At 43.1% G+C, this 14,819-nt stretch overlaps 1 protein-coding gene across 1 annotated transcript in view; it reads left to right on the top strand.

Annotated features, from left to right (window-relative positions):
* Positions 1-14,819, top strand: part of NCKAP5 (NCK associated protein 5) — a 1,037,301-nt gene that overhangs the window by 907,664 nt on the left and 114,818 nt on the right. Inside the window, 4 exon segments of the mRNA XM_058301099.2 lie at positions 3,679-3,780; positions 8,413-8,601; positions 13,297-14,763; positions 14,765-14,819. Coding sequence (XP_058157082.2) covers positions 3,679-3,780; positions 8,413-8,601; positions 13,297-14,763; positions 14,765-14,819 — 1,813 coding nt within the window.

Genomic DNA, 14,819 nt, shown 5'->3' on the forward strand with positions numbered 1-14,819 from the left:
TGTCTCCATTTCTAAGACCAAGTGGCATCTCAGTCACTGAGATAATGTGACAGATGGTGTGAGGTCAGTTTCAAACCTCTAGGGAGTCATCTTCATACCTATCATGTCTAAAACAAAACTACGGGGATTCATCTGGAGTTACAGGTTAAGGATTTGAAGTTTTGAGTATCTCAGGTAAGGGATTTGATCCAGTCAGACACTAACAGTGCACCTGCATGATAGACAGACGTGTGCAGAAGAATTTCCCTCTAATTAAGGTAGGAGGTCACAAAATGTACAAAAAACACTCTTTCTGATAATGACTTTAATTGAATTTCCCATACAGACCTTCTATCTACTTTTCACTGAGACTCAACTTAAATACACATCACATCACAATATCATTTTGGAAAGAATATATATATATATATATATACACATATATATATATACATATATATATATACATATATATATATATATACATATATATATATATGCCTGTGAGAATGAAAATAAACTATTTGTGTATGTGTATAAATATAAGCCTTTTATAAAAATCCTTAGGGGCTTGTGAGCTTTAATATTTTTTTTCACAGTATTTTCTTGTTATAGATTAAAAGAGGTTGTTTTTGTGGGGGGGATTCTTATTTTTTATAATATACTTTGTATTTTTTTAAAAAGGAACCTAGATTACATAAATGTTACATAAAAAATATGGGGGATTCTCATCTGCCCCACTCCCTACCCCTCCCACGTTCCCCTATTAACAATATCCTTCATTAGTGTGATACATTCATTGTAATTGATGAACATATTTTGGAGCATTGCCCCTAGGGATGGATTATAGTTTACATTCTCTCCCATACAATTTTGTGAGTTATGGCAAGATATATAATGGCCTGTATCTGTCACTGCAATGCCATTCAGGACAATTCCCAAGTCCTGAATATACTCCCATGTTATACCTGTTTTTCCCTCTCCCTCCCCTCAGACCTTCCAGGGGCCACTTTTTCCACATCAATGATAACAGTTCTTCTAGTTCTTCTGTTGCTAGAATCACAATAAATCTATAATAGAATAAGAGTAAGTCTACTCTAGTCCATTGTACATTCCCCAATCCTGAGGTTTCTGGGATGGTAATGTCCACTCCACCTCTAACTGAGAGAGGCTTAGTTCCCATGGGGCAAATGAATGGGACTATCTTGCTTTTAGTTGCAGACTCTCTCTGTTCCTTGGGATGGTCATTGCTCATCATCATCTCCTTGTTAGTTGTCCTGGTTGAGTCCAATGAACTGGAGAGTAGGTTTTTACAGTATTTTAAGGAAAGGATGTAATAGGATATTTGCCTACTGTTTTCTTCCCTACAGCCTGCATACAGAAGTAGATTTTATTTTCCTCTAAGAGAATTTCTGGTTTTCTCCATTGCCTTACATATATCAAAATTATAACAACCAATGATTCTTTCATACATTATCATTTAAGAAATTATTTACCACCAACTCACAGTTATGACAATAAATTATGGATTTTGACATACTGTTCTATTTATTATCCCTTATGTCTATAGTAATGTGTCTCCCTACCTCTGAGGTAGGTTAAGGAGCCATGTTCAGCCTTCTTTAACATCTAAGGAAGCTGAAACAGAGAGGTTCAACGGCATTCTCAAGATCCTAGAAAACCTCCTTTGACAGCGCTAGAGCTCAGGTCTCCTTGACTTCTTGCCTGCCCCCTCCCACACTGACCTCTTCTAATGGAGGGACTTCATCATGTGGATAAAAACCACTGAAGCATACTAACATCATTTATGAGGGTGGGTTGAAACACGTATATATTCATGCAGAAAGAGAAAAGGTGACATCATATATCGGATGTGAAGAAATGGTGAAGAGTAGCCATGACCTGAATAAGAAGTCAGATACCTAATCTAGAGAGGACTCTTCCCCCAAATCACATGATCTCCCATTCAAAATCATCATTTCCTTTGTTGAATGTCATTTCCCACAATTTTTGGACTGCTTGCCTATTGATAAATGTATTCTTAGGTCTCAGAACATTCTAATTCTTTCGGCACTCTCAATCTTTACAAATCTACGTATTGGTAGGAAAAATCTAAAGATGTCTTTTTCTTTATGGACTACAAAAGACATTAATTGGATTCCTATTGAGTATCCACTGTGTCAGGGCCTGGGGATAAAACATTGAGAAAAACTCTATCCTCAGGAAATGGAGATTCTAGAAAGAGCTTGAGATAAGGATTATATAAACTGTCCAGAAACAATGTCATGGTTCTAGTTACCTATTGATGTCTTAGCTCTGTGGGAGATCTTTGAATTATCAAATAAATGAGCAACTGGTTTAGAATTGATCCCCTTTTGGGTGAAAGTTGAGAGAAGCAAAATTATAGGTCTGAGGCAAGTAGTGATTTGAAGCACCACTGGTAATGATGAGAATTGGGCCATCCACAAGAGATAAAGCACCTTTCCTCCTGGAGAAGAGCAGAGCACAGTCCTCCCACAGTGCTCATCTGTGGATAAATGTTCTTTGATCAACCAGCTCACCAAGTGCATCGGGCTCAGCACCCAGCCTAAGAAGGTCAGCTGGGGAGCAGTGTACGAGGCTCACTGCACTGGAGTTACGTTCCCCTGTTGACAACATGTAGTATCTCCTGGGACAAAGACAGGGGAATTGTGACCCATGGGACAACCCCTACACTCTGAGCTCATCCCATCGTTAATTAGCTGCAGAAAATCACAGGTATTTCCCAGATCCACATCAATATGCAGCAGGGCCTTTCCAGGGAGGAAAAGGAGCAGGAAAACTTGTCAGAGGTGAGGCAGGCATGCGTAGCCACATTATTACTTACACTGTTCGATTTCTTAGTGACTGAAGTCACAGAAGTTGTAACCGAGACAAACCAGGCTACAAAAGCCATTTTTAAAATGTCATCAACCTAGCCGAAAATTAGACATAAATCACGTGTTTTATTGTATTTGCAATTAAACAGATCAAATCTAATGTCCACAGAAAAGCCTTAGTAATTAGTATAAAGATTAATATAGTGAAATATCCCTGGTTTAGCCGGCCTCACAAGCAAAACTGAAACAAAGAATTGAGTGTATAATAAAATAGCCTGTGAATATTAATGCACAAAATCCTCCCAATCCCTAGATCCCTGATGCAATTATTTTCAATTCACATTAATTGTTCCTAACAGATGACATTAATGACTTTGAGTTAAAATGTGTCCAAGGGAAGATTTCACAAGATCCATGCTGTTTAGAAATAAGGTCACTTTTATAATCACTTGCTCAGATTTTAGCCACTGCTCAAGATAATATTATCTTTGCAATTGTTTTTTTTAATATGACTATCAAATGTTAATTTTGATTTTCATACTAGCCCATAAGTGCATTTGGCTAGTCACATTTTTTCCAACTACTTGTTTTGGAACACAGATTGAAAGAATGATGATTGTGTTTACAATGTCATTTGCACACATTCATGTACACACACATAGATACATATATGTATATAGGGAACGCTGATAAACCAGCATAATTTTTTTGAATTAGTATATGGATCATCTAATCTAGAAATGTCAACCCTTTTGAGATTTAGCTGTCCAAGGTAGGATTTGGGGGGTGGGAGGGGGAATTAAATCATCACTTTTAACTGTTTCTGCTTGATTTTACCTAGAAACTTCACTCCCGCATCTTGGATCTTTCATCTGGAGATTTGCTTTCAGAGGTGGAAAGGAGCCGAAGTCTGACGCAGTCACAAGCTGGCACCGAGATTCACGTGAGTTTCCCTGTTGCCTTCAGAACTCTTGTTTAGGTGTTATTTTCCTTCTATCAAGTATGATGTCATAAGTGAACCATAAAGCACTTCCTTGAAGCATTGTCAGGCAGATAAAAACACTTTCCTTTCTTATGTTCTCTGGAATTCAATATCATGTCCCCCCGGCTGATCCAGGAAGCACAAAGTGTCATTCCCCACAAAAAATATCATAAATCTTGTCTTTGTCCCCCAGATACCTTTTTGGGTAGTGATTACATCTCAGAACCTCTGAGAAATGGTCAAGGAGCTTTTTATTAAAGCCCATGTACCATATTATTCATCCCACATTTATGATATATTATGTATGAACTTTTAAAAATTCATGGGCTCTGCATATTTTTTTCTTTAGCTAGGGTTAGCTTTGTGCTTATTTGGCAAAACTTTAACCAGCATGGTTTTTAACTCTCATTGACATTAAAAAAAAACAAAAACAAAAACAAAAAACTTGAAAAACACAAGAGCCAAATAAATGTGTAATGAAAAATGCTAGGCCTAAAAAGAAATGACAAATGAACATTTACAGATAGCTGGTTTATGTTTTACTGTATAATTTTGTCAGCGTAGATAGGATATTCGACATCAAAGGTAAACATTCTCTGGTTAAGTTGGAATTAAATTTCAGTGAAATGCTATCACTTTAAACCTTCATAAAGACCTTAATGGCATCCAATCTGTAATATGGCCTTATGGTCAGGAGTTTTTAAGTATGTGGTTTTTATCCAAGAAACTCTTGGCTACATTCTCATTCTTTCGTTAACTAAAAGAGTAGGTTTGTACTGCCTTTCTCAGAGTAATAATGAGAAAACATATGACTCATTCAAGGTGGTAATCTAAACTACACAAGGAGAAAAATACACTTCGGAGATTGCAAATTGTATATATTTTGCCAATTAAATCAACTTATGATGTCGTTGCAAAGATGGCCAATGCACCTTCTTTAAAAAAAAAAAAAAAAGAGAATTTTAAGAATGCTCCTTATCCATGGCTAATGCCATCTCTGCTTGGTCGGCTCTATTATTTGGGAGCCTGCTTATTGGCAGGGATTTGGCGTGAGCGCATGGCGCCTAGGACTTGTGCCCGGCGTCAGAATGTCGTGTTGGCTGGGAGACCTGAGGCAAGACACTAGCACCTGGATGACTCATTTTCCCCATTTGAAAAATGAGGATAATGCTATTTCTCTTCTACTTCAGAGGACTGTGGTGAGGATGAAATGGGAAAATGCATGAAGTGGCCTTGGCACTGTGCCTGCTAACAATATCGGGGCAGTAACAGGATCCCTGCTTCCTTACCCCTCTTCTGCCCTTCTTAAAGATGTAGCATCATGCCACAGCCTCAGAGAAATGTGACAAGAGGCAAAATGATAACTGAGAAAGATATCTACTAGCATGTCTCTCCAGAAGCTGAGAAGGTCATATCAGTGATCCCCAGAAACAAAGTGTACCCATTTTTGGCTCCTGTTCAACATAGCTATTTTGCCACCTATGTACCAGGTGTCAGATGATGAACAGGTATCAAGAAGTATAAAGCAAAGTGCCTTGGGGAGACCATGAACTCATGGTTTAGTTGACGAGTCAGTACACCTGTGTAAAACTAAGAATGTAATGATAACAGCACTTAAAAGTTAGGAAGTATTGCCATATGCCAGGGACTGTCAGTTGCACTATGTGGTAGATGCTTTAATTATCCCATTTACAAATAAAGAAATGAAGGCCAGGAGGGGCTAAATCAGTTGCCCAAGGCCAGAAAGCCAACAGGGGGCAGAGCCAGGCTGGCTGCCAAGTAAATGGCCTCGTGGCCTGGGAGTTCAAGCGCTCACCCACAGAGCAGTTACTGGCTGGAGTAGTCACCCTGCCTGAGAATCGTGTGCTGGGCAGAGACACTGCAGGGGCAAAGGAGCTCACTTTGCAGTCCTGATGTCAGAGGCTCTGTATCCCTTAATACATTCAAGCGTTGTTCATCCAAGGTGGGGAAAATGGAGAATTCGCCCCAAGAGATGCGTGGCCCTTTCCTCAATCTTTGCAAGGAATTGTTCTCCAGTTCCCCCTCCCACACACGCTCAACACACCTGCCGGACACACCCTCCCATGGGTGGGCTCAGAACATCCCCTTTGCTCCCAGCAGCACAGCTCAGGTCACACTGTGAGATGACACCACATTCAGCCAAGCGCCCCACGTAATGGCAGACCTCCCTCATAGCTTCTCCTAGAGGCCGGCTGCTCAAAGCCTTGGCCGTGAACCAGCAGCAGCCAGTCACCTGGGAGCTCATTAAAGACACTACATGTCAGGGCCCATCTCAGAGTTTCCAAATCAGAAGATGTCCAGGTGACTCATATGCACATTCAAGTATGAAAGGCCCCATCTTAGGGGACACCTCCCAGCTGACACCTCCCAGCTGACACCTCCCAGCTGACACCTCCCAGCTGATCCCATGTCTGCCTCAACATGACATTGACCAGCCTTCCCCACCTCACTGATTTATCCACCATCACATCTGGGCACCTCAAGTTCCAGGCCAAAGGAGGGGCAGCAATTCCTTGTCTCTGCAGCCCACTTCCTGAGTGCTCCTTTTTGTCATCTTGGTCCAGCATCTATTCAGGAAGTGAACAGGTGGGCCATGCCTGGGCAGGGATGCTTATCTGTTCAGCGATGCCTGGGGATTTCATTTGAGTTGTGAATTGCAGGTATAATTTTGATCGTGTAGTGGGAAGGGGTAAGAGGGAAAGACAGAGGGACTCACATATAAACCTCAGTGTCGTGGGAGAAGGTAGAATGCAAACTCTAGTAGCTGAAAGGGATACAGAGGGTGAGAAGGGCCATGGAAGATGCTCAGATCTGGGTGACCTCACAGGACACAGATAGTGGACTTATTGTCAGGGCACAGGGTGTCTTAAATGACCACCACCCTGCAGCTGACTCAAACAGCAAAGTGTGTTCTAATCAGAGAGCACGGGATCGAGAACATGGAAAGCATGCAAGTGGAAATGGAGCATAATGTGATATTTCTGAAAGTTTGTTCTGGGACATATTCCAGATTTACGCAATAGAGGAGCTTAAATGCCAGGTGCTCCTGTGTGACGGCACCACGGTTGTTGGCATCTGTTGAGCTACAAATAGGAGCTCCCCTTAACTAAGTTACATCCGCAATAAACAAGGCCCTAAATCAAGAGATATTGCTGAAAGCCAGCTTTTAGGCCAAGGTTCTCCTTTTGATGATACTTAGAGCCAAATTTCAAGGGGGAAAAATAGAGTAGTAAAATTCCTTGGCATTTTTAGATCAGTTAAAGAGATTGTTACGAAGCAAAGATGGGGTATCAGTAGTGATGCAGATGCCTAATAATGAAAATCTACCATTATTGAGCATTATGGGTATGGATTAGAGAGCAAATCAAACATGCCCTCTGCCCTTACACAGGGGTTTCGTATTTTACCACAAGTGCTCCCAGCTCCTGGTTACCTTCCTTCCCCGAGCCGGTGTTCAGTCACCGTCAGCTGGAATTACATTTGGAGAACAGTGATAAGTACTCGGGTACTAAAGGCACCCATAAAGTGTCAATAAATTGCATAAGTAGGAGGCTTTGCCATTCTGCAAGTGACACAAAGACTGATGGCTCCCTATCACAGAGTTTCCGAGACAAAGCCTTATATAGATAGGAGACTAGAATTCGAGGGTAATGGAGGGACTCCATTCTGGCTGGAGGTTGTGGTCGGGATGCTAAATTAATTTACCTTGTCCAATTTGTGGCGCTCCATCAGTTACATTAGGAGACTGTAATGTGGCTGTCAAGGTGTACTGAGATGTTTTCCACTTTATTGTCACCCTTGCTTTATGCGGACCCACTAGAAATCTAACAGCCTAGTCTTTCTGTGTGGATCCCCAATCTTTTTGATGTGAAGTTCTTTACCATTTGAATAGCTATTTGAATGCAAAAAGTCCTATTATCTTTGACAGTGGGACCTCAGGGTACTAGCATTTGGTGTGCCACGATATGTGGCTTTCTGTAAAGTGCACGGGAGGCATGCTAGGGGATTGGACTCCTGACTCAGGATGATGTTGTTAGAGCTAGGAGAGCTGCCCTGCCCTGTGCATGAAGACCCTAAGACCCCTGGAATTAAAGGCTTTCTTTACTGAAGATCGCCTACCTTCCTGGTCACTAGACTCCCTCATAGCCAAAGATGCTTTGGCATCTTCCTTTTGTCGCATTAGTCATGTATTGATATCTGATCTGATTCTTACACCAGTATGAGTGGATTAGAAATCACCATTGTGATACTTTTGTCCAATTGAGCACCTGCTATAGGCCAGCATTGTGCTAAGTATTTAGCTCCTAGAACCTCATTCAGTCTTTACAACAATCCTATAAGGTAGGTGGCATTATCATTCTTCCCTTTTAAAAAGGAGCATGTGGCCCTAAGAAATTAAACGGCTTCCCCATAACCACGCAGCTCGTGAGAGGCAGAGTCATAATTTGAACCCACTGACCCCACAGTATGTGCTTCTACCAACTGTGTTTCCTTCCACCTTGGGATGAGGTTGAGTCGATATTTCTGCTCCTCTATGCAAAGCCCTTGCTCAGAGGAGTGCTGCCTTTTCAGGAATGCCAGCTGAATGCAAAATCAGGACCCCCTGCCTTGAAATGCCCTGGCTTGGGGGTTGCCGTCCCTGGTCACCTCTATCCTCAAAACAGCTGCAGTAGCAGTGAACTGTCTCTGTCGAGCACCTGCAGTGAGTACTCCAGCAGCTCCTCCTACACATGGCATGATGGGAAGACCCTCAGGAGAAAGGTAAGACCTCCTTCCAGGCCACTTCCACATCAGAGTGAACCTGAAAAGAATCTTCCATGGATGGAAGGTGGGAGGAAGAGGTAAGAAGGAAATGATCATTTTCTGAGCATCTACTCATTTATTGTTCACAGAAACCTTCTAGAGAGATATTATTCTCCACATTGCATGGAAAAAGGAAGCTGGCTTTAGAAGGTTAAGTTACTTGCCAGAAGTCACACAGCAAGGGAGGGCTGGAATGATGAGTTCACTCTAAACAACTCCAGTGCCAACACCATAGGAGGGAGTTGGAGAGAGAAGAATATATCCCCTCAGTGCTTTGGTGGAGCCCACCGAGGTCACGGATTTATTCCATGGCCTAATGGAACTGAGCACACTTTATATCAACGCAGACATCTCCAGTGAGCTTTATGGGCCTTTTCTATTGCCGGGATGCTCAGAGAGCCTGGTCAACGCCCACTGATGATGAGAGTGAAGCAAATCCTCTCATCAAGCCGTTCTAGACTGAGCATCCAAGGAGAATTCTAAGGGAATGTTTGATTCTAGAGAATTGAATGGGTAGTGGATTATCCCAGGATAAATACCCATATTTTTAGAAGTATCATTTGTTTTGTGGGAATTTCCTGCTCAAACATGACTTCCTCTATTCAATGCTATAGCCTCATAAAACACTAATTACTTCTAAATTGGAGGGTGACGTAATAGATAAAATACCATGGTAGAAGATAGCACAACTTTGGTGAAGGTAGCCATGTCCCTTCTAATATCCTAGGTGTTCCCTTACCTGCTTTGAAAATAACTCCTGCTGCTGCAATGGCTCCCTTCTGTAAAGCGGACCTACACAGCTGAAGAGTCTTTCGCTCTTTGAACAAACATCTTTGCCCACTGGTAGAAGCCAAGTATTTGGAATAGCTCTTTTAGCAGTTTTCTAATGTTAAAGAAAAGCAGAGTGCCTGAGAATGGAAACTCTGAATCAGAGTATTTGGAGCTCAGTTTTCTATCATCTGTGTAAATTTAGTTTAAGATTTCGGAAGTATAGAAACCAGAAAAATTCCGTGAAGGCCAAGAAAACACTGTGGGGGGAGTAGCTTTGTCATAGTCTGAAAAAGAACTCAGACCAAAAGATCTCTGGGTGAATTTAGAGCTCATTCCCTTGGACTCAGACTTCTAATGGAGCCTGGTGCATTATCAAAATTGCTCCAGCTAAGGAGCTGGTCCCAGCTCTGACTAGTGGCCTTGTGAGGGGACAACCTCTTAACTGGAGGATGACCAGGGCGTTTCCTCTCTCTGTTAACATCACCGGCTCCCAGTGAAATTAGTGCCGCTCTGCTCCTTTCACTCCACACCTCTTCTTCTCCTCAAAGTACCTGTTCTTCCCTCCCCACCTCTGGCTGAAATTCTCCCAATTAGAGCAGTCCTTGATGTTCTAAGGAAACCTCTCCCCTGAAAGAGGAGAAAGGAGGCTTTTAAGACACTCGGTATATACTCAGGAGGCTGCCAGCTGGAGATTTAATAGGGTTGTGTCTCTGGATGGCCATCAGTTCCAAGTCCACCTGTCACACGTCACAGTGAAATGTCCTGAGTGTCAGGGACCCAGCAAGCCAGACACAGTCCCATAAAGACATTCTGAATTTATCCTATTTATGCTACAGTTCTTACCATGTGCTGGGTACTTACTTAGTATTAGCTTCCATTATATTAGCTTGTAATATGAATTTGAATACGATATATTAACTTCTATAATAAATATATGCATAATGGATCTCTTTTAGTTTACAAGTATTTTTTAATATTCTTTTGTGTAGAAACAGGAAGGGAGGCTGCAGGAAACGCACTAGCCTGCTGCATGTGGGACAATTTGGCTCTAAGTGATGAGTAAATACCACATACAGCACAGCTTTAAGCACTGTACAAGTTTTAGCACAATGTATTCCTCCCAATAGCTTTAGTAAGCAGGTTTGCCTCTTCCCCCTATTTTGCACATGGGGAAACTGAGGCATTGAAAAGTTAAATAACTGGCCCAAGATCTCACAGCCAGTAAGGTGCAGAGCTGGATTCTAGAACCATTTTTCAAACAACCTGTCTTCTATGTTCACCTTGCCGAGTCATCCTAAAACTTGGAAGATTTGTTCTAATTTTGGAGATCAGTTTGTCCCCATTAAGACCAAGCATGCCCTCGATTTTTCCATTTATAAAACTGCTAAGATACAGGTCAAGAAGTAGAGGAGGAAACTGGGCTTTAAGAAGGAAGCCGCCTGGGGGAAACCCACTCTCCCACATCTCTCCCACCATCTCGCCTCCAGAAGGTTCCTGCTTTTTTTTTCAATTCCCTTTTAAGTTTCGAGATTGGTCCAAACGTTTCTTGGCATGTTAAATGCAATGAACCTCCTGTCAAAAATGGATGGCGAAATGTGCATCTGCTCAAGGGTCCCGAGCCTGGGCTCCAGGAGGTTGGCAGCCACTGACCTGGAGAGCTCCCAGGCAGCCTGGGCGGGCTCCAGGGACACAGGAAGGAGGTGGGCGAGCAGAGGCCAAGCGCCTCGCCCAGGGGCCGAGCAAATCTGCCTTTCCCAAGCCCTTGCCGACTGTTTTTGCCTGTCTTCTTTACTGTGAATGGGACCATAGGATCATGGAAATTCTCAGAAACCCAAGCTGTAGGAGCTGCTCACTGGTGGGTCTCTAATACCCAGGCTCAGTAATAGGATTTCTTCTCATCTCTGAGAGTATTTTTTTAAATATATTTTTTACTTATATTTAAAAAGACACTTAGATTACATAAAATGTTACATAAAAAAAAATATATATATATATATATAAGTGCCTGAGGGCATTTTGAACAGTCAAGGAAAGAGGAGGGAGGAGAGGAGAAGCACCACGGAAGGGCATCCGTCCCCAGCAACTTCAGCCACTGGAGAATTTTCTACAGAATATATATTATTTGACCAAAATCAAAAACAACAGCATATGTCTATCGTCGATAGCAGGAGTAATTTTTCTGAAAATGTCTGGGTTATGAAAGTAAATTTTCATAGCTCACTGCAAATCTCAGATGCTGATGGAAATTTCGGACACTTTTTCAACTCCAGCACATAAGCACATGTGGCTCGGGGTGGGAGGGGGTGAGGCGAGGCTCCCGTGCACTGCCAAGCTCCCTAAGGAGTGCACGTCTGGAGCCGACCGACTGATCCACGGGAGCGCTTCCCCATTAATCACACGGCCTTTTTCAAGAGTGGCAGGTCAGCCCCCACACCCTATCAGGCTTCCTATGTGCTTGTTTGTTATTAAATTCTGCAAGTTCCATCCATGAGAGGAGTGCAGGGGTGATCTACCCACTCTGCTATGACCCTGATCATATAGAGAGGTGGGCGGTGGAGAGGCAGCCCCCGACTGCAGGAGAAAAGCATCCTGACCTGGAGGGCAGACCCTGGAGCCGGATGCCTGGGGTCACATCTCCAGGTGGCCACTTTGAAACTGAGCCCGAGGAACTCTGGCTTCCCGTCGAAAGAGCCAGGGAAGCTGAAGGTCACACTCTAGCTCCAGCTCTTTCCTTCTAGGTGATTTCGAATGGACTAATCTCTCTGAACCTCCATTTCCAAACCGTTTCCTCCACAGTAAAACGGGAATGATAATGGCTCCCCCCATGGAGCTGTTCTGAAAATCAAATCACTCTGTAAGTAGCAGGTACACAGTAGATGCTCAGTAAATGTTAGTTCCCTCTTTTTGCCCTTCTGTTTGTTGTTAGTAGTGGAGGGGATATGAAAGATCTGTGTATTAATAGAAGGCAAGATTCTTCCTATGCCAGTCACATCTATGAAACTAAGACTGGCAAGTAGGGAGGTACGAAGGGCAGAAAACTGACTTGTCCAGGTTCATAGGTTCATAATTGCTATAGGGTTCTAATGGCAAATGCCCAGCTGCTTTATGTATATATGTGTATGTGTAAGTGGCTTTATATATGTGTCTAGGTGGGTATACATATATATGTGCATGCATATATAATAATTCAGAAAATTTTCATAGACACTCATTGCCTACCAAATAAAGTCACGAAATCACAGAATAGAACTATCAAATATGAGAATGGGAGGGACCATAAAGATAGGGACCAAAGTACTTTTCCAGCTTTATCCTTTCTACCTCCCGTATACACTCTACAGCGGGGCTATGATGGTTTTCTGGATATTCCCTAAGTATTCTGTCAGCATCCTTTCCCAAGCCTAGGTCTTTACCCGTCCCATTTCTTCCACTGCTCCCACTTTTAATCTAGGACAAACCTCCCTATCTTTCAAGAACTGCAGTAGGCTGCAGAGAAAACAAATACCACCAAAATAAACACCTTTTCTATTTGTCTTTCCTCCTGATTTTTACAAGTCGGTGTCCGGATTTGCACTTCTCATTTGCTCCCTTGACTTAGAGTCACTTAGGGCCAAGTTTCTTCTTCCCTCCTGGGTTGCATGCTCCTTGAGGGGAGGGCCCTCATCTTCTACTTCTTTACATCCCTATGCTACTTACCATAGGACCTGGCAAAGAACGTGTTCTTTGCTTAGTTGGTTATCTAATTAATCAGCTAATTAATGTATGTATTTGTGCATGAATGCATATCAACCCCTAGAATAAATTAAGTCCAATGATGAGCTTTCCCTTTTATTTGTAATCTACATGATTCACTAGGTTCTGAAATCTACTTTTCTTTCCCAGCCATCATCGCAAAGCAGGAAGAAGAGGCTCAGTGTTGGTTCTTCGCTCCCAAGTGGATTTGCTAGTCCGACAGATGAACTACCTCCAACTCGTATAAAGGAAAGCCACATTTTGGAAGGACTAAGAAAGCTCCAGAAGCGAAAAGTGTTACTTGAACCTCCTTCAATGATAACCAAATGGGGTTATAAAGATTGCATGAACTCGAATGAAGGAATCTATTCTCCAGGAATTAAGGGCAACAGTCTCAAGGAGTGTTCCCCCTGCCAGCCAGCTGACCGGGGGAGTCCCTGCAAGGTGCGCCATAGGGCGTTTGTTTATGATACAGATTCCCACGATGATGAAGACTCTTGCTCCTTAGCATGGCTCCAAGCAGCTCCAAACCAGCGCTGCAGCCTGCGGGGTAGCAAACTAAGCCACAGCGTTTCTGACAGTCTCTTTGGCTGGGAGCTGAATGGAAGACACTTTTCAGAAGGCACTTCCTCAGTGTGTCCCAGGGAGAGGCCTGAGAGGCTGACCAGTCGTGCCAGCCTCTGTCCCTTGGAGAGGAAGCTGTGTGCAAGCACACAGGTGCCTCAGGGGCAGAGGCAGTGGGAGCCACCCAGCCAAGGCAGCACAGCTCTCCATCTCCAGTTTTCTGACAATGATGACAATGAAACTCTCGATGAGTTACACATAGAGAGTAGTGATGAGAAAAGCCTTTCGGACTTGTCCTTGACCGCTGATACCAAGTCCCTGGAAAACCTGGACATCCTCCTGGGACTCAGGAAATCTCAACTTGGGGCTTCCAACGAGGAAGAAAAACAAGTGTCCACCCACTTGGGGAGTAGGCCAAAGACATTGAGCTTCATTAAGCAGCAAAGGGTTGTAAAAAGGACTTCTTCAGAAGAATGTATTACTGTTATATTTGATGCAGAAGACGGTGAGCCCATCGAATTCAGTTCTCATCAGACTGGAGTTGTCACTGTTACTAGAAATGAAATTTCCATCAATCAGGCCCCTACTGGACCCAAGGCAGAGCATGCTGAAATATTACCTCAGGGAATTGCTCATCTACAGCCAGGAGCTGACGTAAGAGAATATAGTTTCTTAAAGAGATCCGAAGAGGAAACTGAGAAAAACTTTCCAAAAGATATTGTAGATAATGTTCCCATGATACCCACTGACTCTCTCAGCCCCAGGGCAGTAACACAAAATGCTCAGCACCAGAAGCTAACCAAACCCACACAAAGCATGCCATGCCAGACTAATTCTAGGTCCTCAGTGTCCATGGGAATGTGTCAAAAGCCAAGTCTGACAAAAATTCCTGCCAGGGGGATGCCTTCACCTCAGAAATCAAAAATAAGGGAGCCCGAAGCCTCCTCCACCGTCCTCCCATCTGACCCGGTGACTCTCGAAAAAGCACCAGCCTTAGCTCCGGGGAAACTGTCCCAGTTCAGGAAGACTGAGAGCCCCCCACACCTGTTTGATTTACGGCTGCCAGATTCACACATTCCAAAACACCCCGCCCACCTTCCACACACGTC

This window comes from Dasypus novemcinctus, chromosome 7, assembly GCF_030445035.2.
Source record: "Dasypus novemcinctus isolate mDasNov1 chromosome 7, mDasNov1.1.hap2, whole genome shotgun sequence".
NCBI lineage: Eukaryota > Metazoa > Chordata > Mammalia > Cingulata > Dasypodidae > Dasypus > Dasypus novemcinctus.